At 36.6% G+C, this 19,413-nt stretch overlaps 1 protein-coding gene across 1 annotated transcript; it reads left to right on the forward strand.

The window, feature by feature from the left end:
- The first annotated feature begins 203 nt into the window (after nucleotides 1-203).
- On the forward strand, nucleotides 204-587 carry LOC138871570 (uncharacterized mitochondrial protein AtMg00240-like). The gene has a single exon (XM_070149455.1). The coding sequence runs from the start codon at nucleotides 204-206 to the stop codon at nucleotides 585-587; it is 384 nt and encodes a 127-aa protein (XP_070005556.1).
- Nucleotides 588-19,413: the final 18,826 nt, after the last annotated feature.

Consider the following 19,413-nt stretch of genomic DNA (forward strand, 5'->3'; position numbering starts at 1 on the left):
ACAAGTAGCTCACAATCATTGATAAATGAAGCAAAGAACACCCTGGACAGTTGCTTTAGGTCAAGGTCCTGGGAGAGCTTAGATATTTTTTAGGCATTGAAGTTATGAGATCAGAAGAAGGTGTTCTATTGAATCAGAGAAAATATGCATTGGAGTTAATTATTGATGCATGATTGAGTGGATGCAAACCTATTGCTATACCAATGGAGCTGAATCATAAGCTTACTACAGTAGATTATGATAACTATGTTGGGAAAACAAATGATGCACAACTGGAAGAAATAGGAACTTATCAGAGGCTGGTTGGAAAATTGCTATACTTGACCATTACAAGACATGTTATATGCTTTGTAGTACAGGTCTTAAGTCAATTTATACATCTTCCAAAAAGGTCTCATATGGATGCAGCCCTAAGAGTAGTCAGATACATTAAAAGAGCACCAGGTCTAGGGATACTACTAAGGAAAGGGGAGACACAAGTGCTTACAGGCTTCTGTGACTCAAATTGGGCATCCTGTTTCAACACCAAAAGGTCTGTGACAGGATATGTGATCAAGCTGGCAGATTCTCTATTGTCCTGGAAGTAAAAGAAACAACAGACTATCAGTAGAAGCTTAGTAGAAGCAGAGTATAGGAGTATGGCAGCTATAGTGGCAGAGATTATCTGGATGGTTGGTTTACTGGAGGAACTAGGAAACAAAGTGCAAACACCATTAATTTTGCATTGTGATAGCAAGGCAGCTATGTAAATAGCTGCAAATCCCACATTTCATGAAAGGACTAAGAATATTGAAATAGACTGTCATTTTGTGAGGGAAAAACTAAAGAGTGGATTGATCACACCACAATACATTCCCACAAAGATGCAATTGGAAGACCTTATGACCAAAGGGCTGGGAACAACACAACATCAAACACTTCTGTCCAAGCTGGGAGTGTTGGATGTTTTCCACTCTCCAGCTTGAAGGGGAGTATTAAAGAGAAGGGGCTAAAGGGACCTATAAAAAAATAGACCGGAGTAGTTTGGAAATAGGAGAAATTATAGAGCTTGTAAATAGAGATAAAAAAGATCACACAGATCTAATTTCCTTGTATCATAACAGAAAAATAGAAATGATCAAAAAACTTCTTTCTCTCTTCTCTCATGTTCTCTCTTACTTTCTCTCCACGATTTCACTGTTCCATTGATGAAACTTCACTGCATGTATAAATTACTGTTGTAGCTAGCTCAATATAGCTCAGTTAACACTACTACTATTTTTCTCTCTAACAATGACTCATGTTTTATACTTCAATACTATACAAGAAAAGCGTGATTTGTGTGGTGTCCAATTTTCACTTACATAGAATATAAATAGACCTGGTTCTTTTATGTGTTCCTTTTACTACTGTTGTGGAATAATAAAGGCAGAAAGTAAAGAACACACGTATTTTTACGTGGAAAACACCCGGCTCAAAAGGTAAAAAAACCACGACTTACTACTCAGTAGGATTTTCCCCAACACTTCACTAAATCACTGGGCCAAAACATCATTTATAAAACTCTTTGTAAACCTAAGGATTACCTCTAATCACTTTGTGACAACTAGCCTCTAGCTGTTGCGACAACTTCAAGTTAACTCTAACTTGAATACAACACTCATAGTACCTAGTACAATTGCTTCTAGATAAAGCTGAAAGGTACAATTTAAAATGCCTACTACAATAAAAGTAGGATAAAAGACAGATACTTGGAACTGGTTCTTCTATCTGGTTCATGTAGCTTCAGGTTTGCGCACTTGAATCACACACGAATTGCTTGCAAAATGCATTTATATTTTGCTCTAAACTCACGTTTAACTTCAGCGTTTGTGCATGCCTATAAAATGAGAACATACTGAAATATATAGAGTTAGCAGAATAGGAAATAACTAGAGTTTCAATGCTATACTCTTCCTTGGTAGAAGAGTTCTAGTTATCTTCAATTTCTAACTCTTCCTTTATATTGGATAGAGTTATCTTCAAGTAAGGAGTCATTCTCCTTATCACTTATGTAACCTTTTCATCCAAGAGATATCAGATATAACCACTTAATCTTATATCCTTCACTTGCATGCCTTATGCTTGAATATGTCCGTGTACTGTACATGGAGCTGGTTCATGTTTGAGTTCCTTTGTCAATCATCAAAATAAAATTCATTTGGGCCAACAAATTCCCCCTTTTTGATGATGACAAACTCTATGTTTTTCATAAGTATATGACCTGTTTCAACTCATCTCAACATCGACACAATGTTAGAACACTTTCCATTTTAAAGTTACAAATCATCAAGGGCCAGGTTCATTAAGTTATAAACATCACAGTCCAAAGTAAAAAGTACAACATGTTTTACCCCCTTTTGGCATCATCAAAACGTTGCATAATTATGTTAGATAACAAGATATTAATAGATATCACTCATGGCCACTCGGGCTACTTCAAAGGCAATCATGAAGTCAAGCACCATTATCAATCTAATAATATTAGCTATATAAGAAGCATCAACAAACAGTTAGAGCACAAAAATGCTAATTATTATTGATACTAGTTATCCACAAAGCATAAAGAAAAATAAAAATACTAGATCATGAGCAAAAAGAACAAAACAATCCCATCCGGGTCACTGGTAGTCTAACTAGGCTAGGAAGGTCTTAAATCTGGAAAAGACTAGGTTCTTGGTTCTTGGCTTGAAGCAGTTTCAACATATCATGAAGAATAGCTTCATTCTTCTCCTTCTCTCTGAAAGCTTATCTCTCATAGCATCTCTCTCAATTTCTACTTCTACTAACCTCTTCTTTAGCCTTTCAATTTCAGCATCCTTAGCCCCACTCTCTTGTACCAAGGCTCGCACTTTTCTGTTCACATGTACCTTTTTGGAAGAATCAGGTTCTTTAGAAGTGGTGTGAACTTCATAATAACATGTAGTCAAAGTGTTTGCCCCAAGATGATTCTTTCTTGTAACAACATCCCATTTCTTGAGGGGTACCTTTAAGTGAGCAAGTACAATCGTGAGAATGAAACCATAGGGTATGACATGAGTTTTGGTACCGGTTAGTACCCTATCAAGAAGCTAGATGATAAACCCAGGCCAATTGATTTGCCTCTCACTGTCCAGACATTCCATAAGGACCAGATCCATGAAGGTGGCAATGTGCATTCTTTCCTACCCGGGCAACACGACTTTGTTAAAAGATTCAAATAGCACTTTGTGGGGTGGCTTTATCTCACTTTTGTATACATCCTTGGCCTCTAGCTCTAACTCATTGTCAGCAAACTTTGTTGTAATGACAAGGGAGGTAGGAAGGTTCTCTAGACTTGGCCATTTAAGCTTTTTTATAATCATTGTACCCTTCAGTAGGTACACCTAGGATCTCTCCCATTTCCTTGTCATCGGAGCTCACTGACACCCCCTTCACCACACTAGTAACTCTGCCATTTTTGATCTCACAATTTGCCATGGACTCCACAATCTCAGTTCTGGCAAGCTTTCCATCCATCTGAAGGACCATGTCCTTCCAACCTTATAGTTGTAGTTTTTCCAGTAGCATCATTGTGCCCTCCTCCTCCAAGTCCCTGAGGAGTTTACCTTTAAAGATGGTTCTTTTCCTAAACTTAACCAGCTTGTCCTGTTCTTGATCAAATTCTTCTCCATCTTCACTTTCTTTTTCCTCCACTATTTTCACTTTCCTAGATTTTATGCCTGACCTGGTTCTTTTAGCCAAGGTAGAAGGCTCTGCAGGCTTTGTCTTCGAACGAGAATTCTTTTGGAAGTCTTGATTTTCTTTGCCTTTGAAGTCACATCCTCCACCTATTCTATCTCCTCTTCATCATGAAGGACCAGGTCAATCTCTTCAATTTTAACTGCCTCAACAGGCTCAATCACTTTCTTCTTTCCCTTTGCATCAGCTTTTCTTTTACTCTTTTCTAGGTCTTTTTCCAATTCGGCCTTAGTCTGCTTCTTCTGAATCCTTGTAGCTCTCCCTCTTCTAGGAGGAGTCACTACAGGGATAGAAGAGGTAGCCTTTCTCTTCTTGTTTGCCCTAGTAGTACTAGGAATTTTAACTCCTGAACTCTCCTTCCTTTCTAGATTGTAGTTGTCAAACACTCTTTTCAATAGGTCTTTGCGGGGTCTCCAAGAACCTTTTCCTCAACCTAACCAATCCCTCAGCAGCTTCTCCAAAACCACTACCCTCTTTCTCTCTCAAACTTTCTTCCTCTCGAGCAGATTCCTCACTCCACACTACCATAGCTCATGTTTCTTTAGTCAAACCAACAAGAGTGGTTGAAGATTCAACCACTCCTTCCTTTCCCATTCCCCTCACATTACCTTGATCATCCTCACTCTCTTTTTACTTTTACCACCAATTTTCCCCAACTCAATAGTCTCAACCCTAGCCACAGTTCCTACCAGAACAAACCTGTTTTCTAGATTTGCAGCAACCTCAAAGATATTTCAGAAGTAATTTTAGGACCAGATGTTACCTGTTCTATTTCAGAAGAAATAATTTCTTCCCCCTCAGTAGGAGACTTAAATGAGTCGTCAGATTTTGGGGTTCTTGTGCCTTGCTTGCTTTCAATTGTTCATCTAGCTTCTTGGATAATTCACTCACTGTCTTACGAGCAGTAACCTTCACTCGCCATTTTCTGCGTGTAGTGGTAGTTGAAGGTGTGGGTGTGGATTCTTTAGATGGTGATGAGGGTTTTTTAGAGAGTTTATCCATTGATGATGGCAGAAGGAATGTGTGTTACTTTAGAAGATGAGAGAAGGCTGAGAGAAGTATTTGGCGGTTGTAAATTAGAAGTGGAGAAATGACTAAGGCCAAATCAATTTAAAGAGGGAGAATTTAATTGGGCAACGACAGCTTTTTCAGAAGCTCAGAAGTCTAATCAAACTGAGAGTCAGTTTGAAAAGACGTTGAAGACTCTCCTTGGAATCTAGGCACTTATTGCATTTTGGGACTCTCTTTGGATGAAACTGGTTCATTTCGTAACGGATAAGCTTCAAGGAGGTTAGAATTAAATGAGACTCTCCTTTTGATCATAATCTAAAGATAATTATTTCAAAATATGTAGAGTGGAGAGTACGTACCATGTAATCTTGATGAACCGGGTTCTTCACTAAGAAATCTCTTGTGTAAGTCTAAATTTTCCAAGAAAATAAAGATAATATCATTAGAGATTAATAAGACATTTTAGCACGTGGCAGAAGAGTATACTGGTGAAATTATGAGACTGAGCAAAACCTAATCTAATTATATACAAAATTCACAGATTTTCTACAAATTTTTAAGTTAGAACTGGTTCCTTTTAGGTGATCTTAATCATCCCTAATTATAATATATTTCTTTCAAAGTTATATCTACTTAGAGATTTTGTGAAGATGTCAATTGTTTGCTTGTTAGTAGCACAAAATTCCACAGTGATCAAACCTTTTTCATAGTCGTCCCTCAAAAAGTGATGCCTAACATCTATGTGCTTAGTTCTTTTGTGATGAACTGAGTTCTTGCTCATACTAATTGCACTAGTGTTATACAAAATATGGGGATACAACCTATATCAACCAAAGTCCATTAATTGTTGTTTGATCCACAATAATTGAGCACAACATGAGGCAGCGACAACATATCAACTTCAACAGTAGACAAGACCACATAATTTTGCTTTTTGGTGGCCTAAACACAAGAAAACCTGCATAATCAACATCAGTATATGCCACTAAGTTGAAATTACTATCTTTTGGATACCATATATAGAGGTTAGTAGTGCCTTTTAGGTATCCCAAGATACTTTTGATAACAGTCAAGTAAGATTCCTTTGGATTTGCCTGAAAATCTAGCACAAAGGCCTACACTGGAAATAATGTCAGGTCTACTAGTAGTGAGATATATAGGTGTCAATTTCTTTGGAATCTTCCATTTTAAATATTTTAAGCAACTCTTTCACATACTTTTGCTGATGGATCATAGTTCCATTTTAATTTTGTTTAATTTGTAAGCCTAAAAAGAAATTAAACTCACCCATCATGCTAATTTCAAATTCACTCCCCATTATTTTAGCAAATTATTTACTTAACTTAACAGTAGTTGCTCTAAATATTATATCATCAACATATATCTGAACTACCAATAGATCTTTACATTTTCTTTCAAGAATAAGGTATTGTCAATTTTACCTTTCTTGTAGCCATTCTCAAGAAAGAATTTTGACAATCTCTCATACCATGCTCTTGGAGACTACTTAAGCCCATAATGTGCCTTATCAAGCTTGTACATATGATCAGGACATTCCTTGCTTTCAAAGCCCGAAGGTTGCTTGACAAACACTCCTTTCTTTAGATAGCCATTGAGGGAGACACTCTTGACATCCATCTGATGGAGAGTGAATTCCATGTAAGCTGCAAAGGCTATGAGAAGTCTGATTGCTTCCAATCTTGCAACAAGAGCAAAAGTCTCATCATAGTCTATGCCATCCTCTTGACTATATCCTTGAACCACCAATCTTTCATTGTTCCCTGTAACTATTCCATCTTCATCAAGTTTGTTTCTGAAGACCTATTTTGTGCCAATTACTTATCTGTCCTTGGTTCTTGGAACCAAATGCCAAACTTGGCTTCTCTGAAATTGGTTGAGTTCATCTTGCATTGCTGTTACACCCCCTAGTTTCGTATGTGAGAGTACGTCGTAAGTCAATTGACGTAAGATCTAAAATGAGATCATCTTTAAAAATACATAAAGTAAGTTAATCATTTTAACTTGGAGGTTAAAATTTTTTAAGATCATGGACTGCAAGTACCAAGTGGCTTGGAAGGCTTAGAAGCTAAACCAATTGAAGAAAATAAGTTTCGTCGAAAGTCGACAAATTGGGAATGTTATAACATGTACTTTTACGGTGAGACTAGGGTGCTCAAAAGGATAAGGAGGTTATGTTATGAGTTATTTTTATCTTATGATAGCCATATGTTATGTTTTGAAGTCATGTGAGTTGTGGAACAAAAGTTGGCAAAGATCATCACAAGTTACATTCACAAATATGCTAAATTTTAGGTCAAATATAGCTGAGCTTTTCTCCCAACATACTTGGAATTAGGGGATGATCTACCTACCAAATTGAATATTCACGAGTCTATTTTCTAACGCATTAAACAGTTCATTGATACGACATAGGAGTAGAGAGATATTTGCAGTTTTGCCAGACTGCGCAGACTGCATAGGTGACAAGTAGGCGTGTCACTAAAGCTTTTTCAGCAATACATTTCGTGTGTTATATGAGGTCTTTTTGGGACATATTATATACAAAATTGAAGGTCTTAGAATTTAGTTTCTAACTCTCTTAAATTTTTGTTTATACAACATACGGATAAATATAAGCGTCTGAAGTAGAGCCAATAATATGGTGCCAAGCTAGCACCTCTTTGACTTTTCAAAAATGGATATATATAGGCCTTATGTCGTCTCTTTCTTCAATTTTCTACATACAACGACCATAATAAGACCACTAAACTCATTCTCAAGCTCTCCACAAGGGTTTCCAAGAATATTAACATCCCAGATACCAAATCAAGAAGCGATACCAGTAGAATGATCCCTATGACGTAAGTATCGCTATATCGATTCTCTTTTTCTTTGTAGTTTGAATTGTGGAAGGTACTTCATAGTTAATAAAACGTCTAATTTCAGTATTTAAGCTTTAAATATCATGGAATGTTGACAAATTCATTTCCTAAAAGTTAGAACTCACAAGACGGTGATCGGAAGCCGTGAGTTCGAGTTATTCGACTTGTAGTGGATTATTTTGTGGGTTGTTTCGTGTTGCTTTTGGGCTATATATTTTATGGAGTTTGGAGGATAAAATTTGTGAAGAAACACCATAAAATAATGGAATGGTGGTCTGGTCATTCGTCGTTATATTTTTTAGATTGTTTGACACTACTTTTGTTGTCGTTTTATGTATGAAGTGATTAGGGTGTGTGGGCTATTTTGTGATATATTCTGATGGAGATAAGGTTGAAAAATTATGCTTACATGTTGTTATTGTTTTGTTCTTGGTGTTTTTGATATATGGTATTGGAGGAGGGCCCTATTACAGGGGAGAGGCTGCCCAAATTTACGTAAACGAGCTACAAGTTTAAGTTGCAGACTTAGCTTTTACTTAGCTTTGATTTCGAATCTCCTCATATTGTGGTAGATTGAGTTGAGTTGTTTGAAGAATTTCTTGGAAGGTATTAAGAACTCAACGAAGTTAAGGTATGCTTAGGCTAAACCTTTCTTTCATTTTGGCATGATCCAGTAACTACATGTGTTTGATAACGAGACATAAAGAGAAGTTCATATTCCTGAATTTATGTACATTTTTCTATTCTCATAAGTTACAGCCCTCCCTTATCGGGACTTCATATTCTGTTTAGTTTTGTCTTCTTTTAGCCAAGAGAGCAGAGAGTCTATATATACAATATTACATTATTTTTACCACCATCGAGCTATAATCGATGGGTAGGCCCCTATTGGGCAACCTTTGATTAGACGGTAAGTTATATACCAAGCTTACTGTGGTCGAGCGTCTATGTGTGAGCCCAGAATTGCTGAGATACAGAGCCTAGTATGGCCGAGCGCCTATGAGCTAGCCTACTACGGCAGAGCAATTACACATACCGAGCCTTATAAGGCCGGACATATATTTTACTTACAATATTGAGAGAGTTGAGTCAGTATCAGCAGGTAAGCATATCTTCAGATTATCTTTGACTCTCAGGTTCCTTCAATTATTATATTATCAATTCAGTTTCAGCTTTCAGTTATTTTGTTGCCTTACATACTCGGTACATTATTTTGTACTGACTCCCTTTTGTCGGGGATGTTGTATTTCATGCATGTAGGTCCTGATTGATAATTGGACAGACCCTCCCAGCAGACAGAGTCAAACAGCAGCTTGGTTGGTAAGCTCCACTTCTTCGGAGTTACCAGGTCTAAACCTTGGAGTCCATTTTATATATACAAGTTTGATTGGTAGGTCAAGGCCCTATCCCGACCATGGTACAATTCAGTTATATTTAGAGGCTTGTAGACGAGGCATGTATATTTTGTAAATCATTAGATGTTCATGGTGGCTTCATCGGCCTGCATAGTTATATATATCAGATTTTTGGTATGTTTACCCCACAGACGAGAGATGCATTATTTTCACATGATTCAGAATATGGCCTCATTGGCCTAAGATGAGGGTTACCCCTCCAGAGTTCATAGTTATAGAGTGGTACGCTCGGGACGAGTATGGCATCGGGTGCTAGCCACGCCTCTTTAGGTTTGGGGCTTGACAAACTTGGTATCAGAGTAGTTCTGTCCTAGGGAATCTACAAGTCGTGTCTAGTAGAGCCTTGTTTATAGATGTGTTGTGCACCACATTATATAAACATGAAGCTACAAGGCATTTAGGAGTATGTTAACCTTCTTTCAAATCCACATAGTACTATAGAGCTGAGTCATAAGAGTTCGATCCAAGACTTATGTTTGCTAATTATAGAGATGCTTGCAATTTGAAAAATTGTAGCTAGCCTGAGGGCTACTACAACAGTAGGTTAGGGCACTAGTAAAGAGATAATTCTTGACAATATGGCCCAGTTTAAGGCCCTATCAGATCGTGCATACCAGATGTGCGAATTTCCTACCTAAGACCCTAAGACGAGAATATCTAATATACCCCGTGAATAGCAGGCCATGGGAGCATTAGAAGGTAAAAGTATAAGTTTCAACAAATAATAGAAGCAAGGTGGAGAAGGGTACGAGGTACCCAGTTAGTGAAGATTATAAATTTTTAAAATTCAGGCATAGAAATATAAGTATTTGAGTTACTATTAACAGAAACAAAGGTATGTACAATTGGCCACACCCATCTTAGTTATGCCCTGTGGGAGCTAGAATTTACTGTTTAAGAGAAAGACGGGACATCAGGATCCAGCTGGGGTTAGAGTAACCTAAAATGGTGGATGGATTGTGATCATTAGCTAAAATTTTCGAAGGATAGTGCGAACGTGGTAATAGATCTCATTGTAAGACACCAAGTGGTGCACTCTATAATAGAACAGTCAGACATGAATCCTAGAATGTCCAAAAAAAAATTTAGAAGACAGGCAATGGAATCCTAGAAGGGATAAATATTTACCCTTGTATGGCTCCCGTCCCTAGTAGAGAGAGAATACTAGGTGACCCGAAGAGCCCGTGGATAGAGCAAGGGGAGTGTTGATACCCAATTGTTTTCTAGATATTTTCAATATGCAAAACACCTTCAAAATAGCACATGTATGCATATATAAGCATGTCCAAGGGTTTTATTATTTTTCTATAATTTTAAGGGTTTTAAATTGATCTAGTTTCTCTCTTTTTATCCATAAAATCCCCAATAATTATTTCCAAAAATTATTATTTTGATAATTCATCTATTGGATTTCTATATTTAAGCCAAAATATGGCTAAGGTGATTTTTATAAGGGTGTATTGTGGGTCGGGCCCAGCCCGGGACCCGCCCGAGACCGCGGGCCAAACGGGCCAGTCTCAAATGGTGCATAAGCCCGTAGCGGGCCAATCCAACCCAAATAGCCCGTGAGCCCGGGACCGGCAGGCAGGCCTGGGCCGGCTCAACCGGGCCTAACGGGTCCCAACGACTATTTTTTTTTTAAAAAAAATGACCAACGGTCAGATTTTTAAAATCTAGCCATTGGTCTTCAATTTCCAACTGTTTGGAAGTTTAAAAAATAGCCATTTGGCCCCCAAACTTTGTTTTAACCCCAAAATTTTTATAATTACACTTTTTTCCAATTCTCAACTATAAATACCCCCTCATTCTTTTATTTTTACTCACAAATTCATCAATCTCTCTCAATCTCTCTCTAATTTTCTTCTATAATTGCTTACTTTACTATTGCAATTTTGTGAAAAATTGTGAAGTTGGTGAATTGAAGTATTCAAGTCTTCAACGATATTCAATTTTTAAGAAGTTGTTCGTCAATTCGGTAAAGTCGTTACAACTCTTAAGCTTTAATATTATAGTTTTGTTTGTTTTATTTAGTATAATTATATTAATATGGACTTTTCTTTGAAAAAAATATTTGGTGGTAAGGGTAAGGGAAAATCTAAAATTGGTGAATGTAGTCGCCAAGCTACTACTCTTCCCCGGGCTCCCCGACCCAAACCTGTTACCCGTCCTCCTCCACCTATTATTCATTATAGTGATAACCCTTGTTTTCAATTTTCCGATAGTCAATTTTGCCATGATGTTGCACCAGGTCAACAATTAAATGAATAAGTTATGAATGCTCTTTGTCCTAATCAAACTATCTTTGAAAATGATGAGGAAAATGACGATTTATATGAAATGCAACCGGATTTAGATGATACACCTACTAGTCCTATTAATAACCCAACTGATGCCCCGCCTGACCCTCCTGTAGTAACCCCTACTTTTAATAGACAACCTTCTAAACTGCCCGAAACATCTCTTGTTTGGCACTTTTTTACTCAACTAAGAGAACAAAATAAGAGTAAGTGTAAAACTTGTGGGTCTTTGTTGGTTCATAAATTTACTGGAGACCGTAGCGGTACGGGTAGTTTGACTAGACACATAAAGACACACCCTAGAGATAAAGCTAGATATTTTCAAATGAAAGCTGCACAAGAGGGGACAAGTGTAGATACTACGGTTAACCCTAGTAAATGTTCAAATCTAGTTCAACCGGGAATTAACACTGTTACCGATGGCATTTTATATTATGATCCAAATAAAGATCGTGAAGAATTGGCAAAAATGGTTACTGTTATGTGCTTACCCTATAGTTTTCCTTCTAACCCTCATTTTGTGCATTATATTAGAAGAGTTTTTAATCCTACTTATAAAGGATGGCCTCGCGCAACCGTAAAGAGCGATATTTATAAATATAAACATGAATATGAACAATATTTGCGCTATTTATTTACTCATATAGATTGTCGCATTGCTATTACTACTGATATTGGTAGAAGTGGTAATGACTGTGATTATCTAACTGTTACAAGTCATTGGATAGATGAGGAGTGGATAATGCAAAAGCGCATTATTGCTTATAGAATAATTAATTCACGCCACACAGGTAAGTTTATTGCTAACACAGTTGCAGATATTTGTAGATATTTTTGCATTAGAGATAAAATTATGTCGGTTTCAATGGATAATGCTTCTAGTAACACTAACGCTATAGGCTTGCTTACAACTACACTAAATCCTGCATTTAGTAATATTTTTTATGTTAGATGTATTTGTCATATTTACCATTTAATCGTCGGTGCTGGTATGAAAGTTTTAAATGTAGAAATTGAAAAGGTTAAAATGGATCTTAATTGGCTTTTTTATTCAAACCGTAGAAGTGGACTTCAAGACTATTTTAAAAAAATGTGATGAATTTGACCTTAGAGAAAGAAAGGTTCCTAAACCTTGTCCGACTAGATGGAATTACATGTATGAAAGTTTAGTTGTTGCATATGAATATAGGAACCCAATAAGCGCAACATATAATGCTCGTGTAAGTGATGGTGATGATGATGATGATGAGCACCTTACAAATCAAGATTGGAGTAATGTTAAAATGCTTGTAAACTTTTTAGAACAATTTCATGTTGCTACAAATGAATTATCTGGTAAATATTATCCTACTATTTCTAACTTTTTAGTTTATATTGTAGCACTTGTAGATTTATTTACTCAATTTTCAGAGGGTGGAGTAATTTATCAAGAAGCTATTAATTCTATGAAAGCTAAGTCTAAAAAATATTTTTTTCCCTATCCCACCTATTTTTGGTGTTGGTGCATTGTTAAATCCTACAATGAAATTAGGAGGTCCTCACTTTTGGTATTCAAAAATTTATAACGCTTTATCACTTTCAGCTGAGGAATTTGCTACACTTGGAGATGCAAAAGCCTCATAAAATAAATGCTCAAACAATTTATAATGCTTATCAACTTGCCTTAGATCATGCTAGACCAAATGTTCCAACTCCTACTTCGTCTAGTTGGCAATCATCTAAAAGAACTGCGGGCCTAAAATCCCTTAGTTCTTGGACGGAGTTCAGGGGTTCTCAAGGTAATAATTTTGGTGATAGTTCACAACTAAATGAGCTTCAAGTTTATTTGTCGCAGGGACTTGAATTAGAGAATCCCGACGGCTACTTCGATGTTTTGGAATGGTGGAAGGACAAACAAAAATACTATCCAGTTCTTTCAAGGATGGCTCAAGATATTTTAAGTGTTCAAGCTTCAACAGTGGCATCGGAGAGCGCTTTCAGTCAAGCGAGACTTCAAATCGGTGATCATAGAGCGTCTATGAGGGAGAGCTTGGAAAAATCAGTACTTTTCGGAGATTAGGATCCGTTCGAAAAGAAGAAATTTTGAACTTGCAGAATGACAACCGGAGATAGATGAAGCTTATGAAGAAATGCTAGCGGAAATTGCACAGGATGCTACTTCGCCCGGAAGCGGTGATGAACAAGCTTCTTTTCCACCACCACCAACAGAAATTCCTCCAGACCTTGAAGGATTTATGATATTTGTTAGAGATAATACAAAGACTAATATGTAACTTATATTTTGGCACATCTTCCTTAGTTTTTTTTCCTTTTAATGGTGGTATTAGTATCTTGTTGTGCCCATTCCATTGGGGGGAGGAAGACTAAGAAAGATATTGTTATTCTTTGTTAATGTCGTAATAATAAAAATTATAAGACATTCCCTTGAGTATTTCTTTGCAATTTATTTTGTGTTTAAATTTGATATAGTATATATATTATATATCTAATACATATAAACTATATATATATATATATATATATATATATATATATACACACACACATATATATACACGATATTATATCTCTCTCTAATACATATAAACTATATATATATACACACACACACACACACACACACACACACACACACACACACATATATATATATATATATATATATATATATATATATATATATATATATATATATATATATATATATATATATATATATATATATATAATTATATATACACATAATACACCCGATAGATGAAGACTGGATAATGCAAAAGCACATTATTGCTTATATATAGTGCAATATATATATAAGCTATATATTATATAAGGCAATATATAATTATATATACACACAATACACCCTTATATATACATACTATATATACTATATATATTTATATAGCTATATATAAGGAATTTATATTAGTATATACATATATAGTTTACACGAAATTGCCTTAGATAAAAAAAATTAAAAAAAATAGCCCGGAACAAAAAAGCTGGTTAGGCCCGTGGGCCCGTCCCATTTAGCCCGGAACTATGTGCGCTTAGGACCACCGTGGGACGGTTCCACCCATTGGGACCGTGAAGACCGGGAGTGTTTGGCCCAGGACTGCCAAAGCCCGAACCGCCAAGGCCCGGGACCGTTTGGCCCGACCCGTTTGGCCAGTTTAGGCCTCGGCCCACAATACAACCTTAGATTTTTACATATTTTTATAATTATATTTAGTATTTTTAAAGCTAAATTGCACATAATTGCAATATTAGCCCTTTTAAGGTTTAATTAGGTTTTATATGCATAAAATTGGATCCTGTATTTTAAATTGCTAATTACATATTGTAAATCATTTTAGAATTTTAAATTATTTTTAGAAATTATGTACTACTTTCTATAAATTAAATGGGGGAAAATGACTATTTAACTTATAGCCAAAATTGGCTTTCAGATCTATCCTAAATCAAAGGGACCCCACCCCAATTAAAAACCCACCGGACCCAAGCCTAAACCCAAGCCATACCCGACCCACCTACCCCATTCAATCTTGACTGTTGATCATTCAGATCAACGGTCCTCATTCCCCCTTCCTAAATTAAACCCTAAAGACTACCCCCCCTCCATCTCTCATTCTCCCCCTCTCATTCTCTCTCAACCGGTCTCTCATCTCTCTCTCTATATATATATCTCTGGTTGCTTCTACAACCTTCTCCTCTCTCCTCATCTCCGATGAACCTTATCCACCTTCTCCAGCCATCTCCCTTCCTGAATTCATGGTGGTCTCACAACCTACGAGCCTTATGGCTCCCTTTTGAACATGTGTCATCGTTTTAAGGCCTTCAAGTTAACCAGAGGCGGTTCACTCGCCTTTCCCATGACATTTTCCGGCCATCCATGGACATTCGAGTAAGATCTATGACTTTTATGGCCAAACCGGTAACTCTTCAAGGTTTTCTCACCTTCTCTGGGTTCTCCGAAACCCTAACTCTAAAGATTTTCCGATTTCTTTTAGATCTGTGTATATTACGAGCTTTTAGTGTTTCTCTCAAGGTTTTCCCAATTGTTTTCCAAAATGACTCTTCGTCTTCAAGATTAGGGTTTCTTAACCTCTTTTAAAAGACTTTTCCTCTGATTTTCAGTATTGTCATATGATTTTACTATGTTTAAACGGTTTATTTAAGTTTTCTTCTACCTGATTCATCACGATAAAAACCCTATTTGTTTTGGTTCTATCCGGGGTTCTGGAACTGCCTTTGTTGATTTGATTTGTATGTATACCTGTTTATGGTTAGATCCTTTTCTTTGCTTATATTAACTGATTCTGAGTTCTCATCGCTTTTTTAACTCAACTATGTTAAAACCCTAATTTCTTAAAGATTTTTTCACTTGTTACTGTGAGTTTAAAAAACTCTCTTTACTTGTTTCTGTGTGTTGGCCTGATCTTCTTTACCTGTTAGGTTGGCTTTTTACTCTGGTTCTATGTGTTAGCCATGACTACTTGACTTTGTTGATTGCCATGCTTCAAGTGGGTTCTTTTTACTACTAAGCCTTTAGCCTACTCATGCCACTTCTGTATGTTTGTGTTCATCTAGTTTGCTTCTTTTTGTCGATATGGCTGACCTTGCATGTCTGATATGCTTGTTCATTCTTCTCTATTTATATGTCGAAGTGCAGAATCATGACTCCCTCTTGATTGATCCTGATTTCCTTAAGTTACGGTTTGATTGCAAGGTTTTCTCATAAACCTCTAAAATTTTACTCGTTTGTTTAAGTTGATTGATTCCATTCCTTTATTTGATGTGATGTTTCATTCTTGCTGAATCCTTTCCCCAAATCAGTGTATTTTGTACTTAGACTCAATCATATGCCATATACTTTTACTACCCCTTATATGGTAAAAACCAATCTTTCTCAAACAGATTTTCTTTCCTTAATTATCCCTGTTAGTATCTGTTTGAGCTGTAATTACTTGATTAAAGGGAAGTACTTGTGTTAATTGGATTCTAATTGTGCTTGCTTCCATAATTATGCTAAATCTTTACTTGTTACCTTATTTTCTACTTATTTTCAAAGCTATAAATACCCTAAGTCTTTCATTAACAAGAAGAACTTGGCTTTCAAAAAACCCTTCTCTTACTTAAAAATTATGTGCTATTCTACTGCTATTGGTCGGCTGCAAGTCAAGGCTAATCATCTGTAAGCCTTGGTTCTTTCATTTGTTGACCTCTATCTTCACTGGTACGTCCTAGTTCAATTTAAAGCCTCAACAACAATATGTTTATATTCCTACTTTAGTTTCTTTTACTTCTGGCCTGCTTTTACTTGTGGTCTTATTGTGAAACATGCTGACATGACCTCCCCCCCCCCTCCCTTTAAATTCCTGTGCTTCAAGTATGGCTGGATGATTGCATTTTCTTACCTACTGTGTACTTACCATCTTGTGAATCCCAAATCCCCTATCCCTCCTCTATGTGTTTTATGGTCGGTTGGTGATTATGCCAGTGTCCAACTATCTCTGAGCATGTCCCTACCAATCCTAATATTCCTGCTGAGGTCAGGTGTCTGTAGTCAATATATATGTATCCACAAATCCCCTTTTACCCCATATGTGATTACTAAATTCATTCATTTGTTGTGTGTGGTCTTACCTTGAAGTGTTTGAACTCTGTCTTATTAATACAACTTCTTTCAATCCTTTCTGTTACTGATTGCTTTCAAAATGGACCTGTCAGTCTAGCTTTTAAACAAACTCCATTGAAACATGTGTCCTGTACTTTCACTATACTCTTAGACCACTAGGTTCTGCCTCTTTTGTGTGAGCCTTGCCTTAGGACCCTTGAGCTCCCTCTGAACTTGGACACATGAAAGCTGGCTCTTCCACACTGCACTTACTTAGTCTTGGCTATGAAATCTGGGTGTGAGCACTGCTTGGGATCCCTTGAGGTCCTTAGGGAGCTCTGACACACCTGGATATGAGGAAAAGCTATGAAACAATCTTGGTACTTGGGGTGATTGATTATATAACTCAGAGAGGAAGTCCTAATCAGGCTTCCTATAGTGTAACTTCTTATTTTCATTTCTACTCATGTAATTCACTTCAATGTTGGTCTATAATAACTTGTTGTAAATCAGTATTGGGGTTGGCTAGTGAAAAGGAATGGGGTAGATATGCATGCTATAGTCGTTAAGGGTAGAAAACATGTTATTAGATTTATGTTCCTAATTGTGCAATAGAAACCATGCTTAGGGTTCATACATGAATTAGAAATCATGCTCTTAGGTCTCATGTTTATTGTTTCGGCATGTGCACCCTTACAAAATCATATGCAAAAATCTGCTAATAATTAGCACTTTACTATTATGTTCTATGCTGCTATGTGCATTTAGAAATCCTGCTCTTAGGAAATTTTGCAATCCTCCCATGTGCATTTAGAAATCCTGCTCTAGGAATTCTGCATCATGAGTTTTATACATGCATCTTAGATACCATGTTTTAGGATTTCATTCGCACTTGCATTCACACTTAGTGTAAACTGCTGATTATAAAAGAAGTAAAAATATCTTCACACTTGATTATCCTGTTTAAAATAACTGGGGATAACCTCTGCACTCGTATCAACTAGAACAACATGCTCTTAGGGTAAAATAATTTCCACACTATTTTAATAACTCGGAATAACTGTTGCACATCACTTTACACCTAGGCAATCGTTAGGTAACTGCTTAAATAAAAACAGAAATGTCCTTGTTTAACTGCCAGTATGTTAAAATCAGCAGGCAAGTGTGATTCGGACTTCTTTTCTGAGTCATGTGATAAATCAAATTCTGTTGTAATCACATAGATACCATGCTTTAGAATTCTGAATTCAGACCTTATATATGTATGAGTCATTCTGTCTATATGCACTACCTGTGGAGATATACTTGAGCCTTTCGTTTGTCTTCCATGCTCCCTTTAAATGCAGTCCTATATGTTCTTCTTTGTCGCCTAGCATTTTGCCTTTAAACCTGAGGGTCTGCCTAGAACCTCCCTCATAGGATAGAAGTCCTAAATTCCTCCAGGACCGGTAGGAAGGGACGGGTAACAGTATGCAATAGGGGTCGATACGAACCTCGCTTTAGTTACCTTCACGGGGCGGGAAAAGGATAGATATGGATATGATGACCGGAGAGTTAATACCACGTGTAGCCCATGTTTGAGGAGTGTCATACCAGGTATTGCATTGATGTGATCCATATTACAAGGAAACCTAGGACACCCCTTTATATTCATAAGCATGCTTTAGATTGTAATTCTTTTCAAAATTTTGCCTTTGGCTAATTGTTTTTCAAACACTTGTGTATTTAAACTCAAATCCTCTACTATTTGAGTCATACTTGTTTATTTGCTAATTGCACAAATTCACAAAAGACTGTCTGGCCGGAAACCACACTAGTGGATACTGAGGGTTGCCTTACACCTTCCCCTTAGGATAATTTCAAATCCTTACTCTATCTCTGATTACCAAACGTAGTTATAAATGAACCTCATAGGTGCCCTAACGCACCTTAAAAATCATTAGGTGGAGACTCTCCAAAATGTAAACCCCTTCCCAAAAGGAATGAGTTGTCCCATACTAAAATGTCATGAACATGATTTCGCGGAAGGAAAAAGGGGGCGCGACAAGGAGTTAAAAGCGAAAGAATGTTTTGTTGAAGTTTTTAAAACAAGGTAATTAACAGAGATATTAGCAGGAGAATAAGAAGAGAGTAAATAAAGCATTACATGTAATATGTTATAAAAGGATGGTAACGGTAAATCATAATATGATATGATGACAGAGTTTATAGTCATGTGAAGGAAAAGACAAGAGGTGACATCCCTTGAGACAATAAAAGAGTATAGGCCAAAAGTCATATCCTCTTTACTCTCTTCATGTGGTAGAGTGCATAACACAAAATAACACTTGCATTAGTTTTGTGTATTAGTAATACCTTGTTTGGTACACTTTTTCAACATATGTATAACTAATACAAACATTAGTTATACATCTTATTTGGTATTATCCTGTGTATAGCTAATGCATAGC

Source organism: Nicotiana sylvestris, chromosome 6 (assembly GCF_000393655.2).
Source record: "Nicotiana sylvestris chromosome 6, ASM39365v2, whole genome shotgun sequence".
Lineage (NCBI taxonomy): Eukaryota > Viridiplantae > Streptophyta > Magnoliopsida > Solanales > Solanaceae > Nicotiana > Nicotiana sylvestris.

Excerpts from the sequence above, each read along its gene's own strand:
- LOC138871570 (XM_070149455.1), top strand. The coding sequence starts at position 204 with ATGGAGCTGAATCATAAGCTTACTACAGTAGATTATGATAACTATGTT.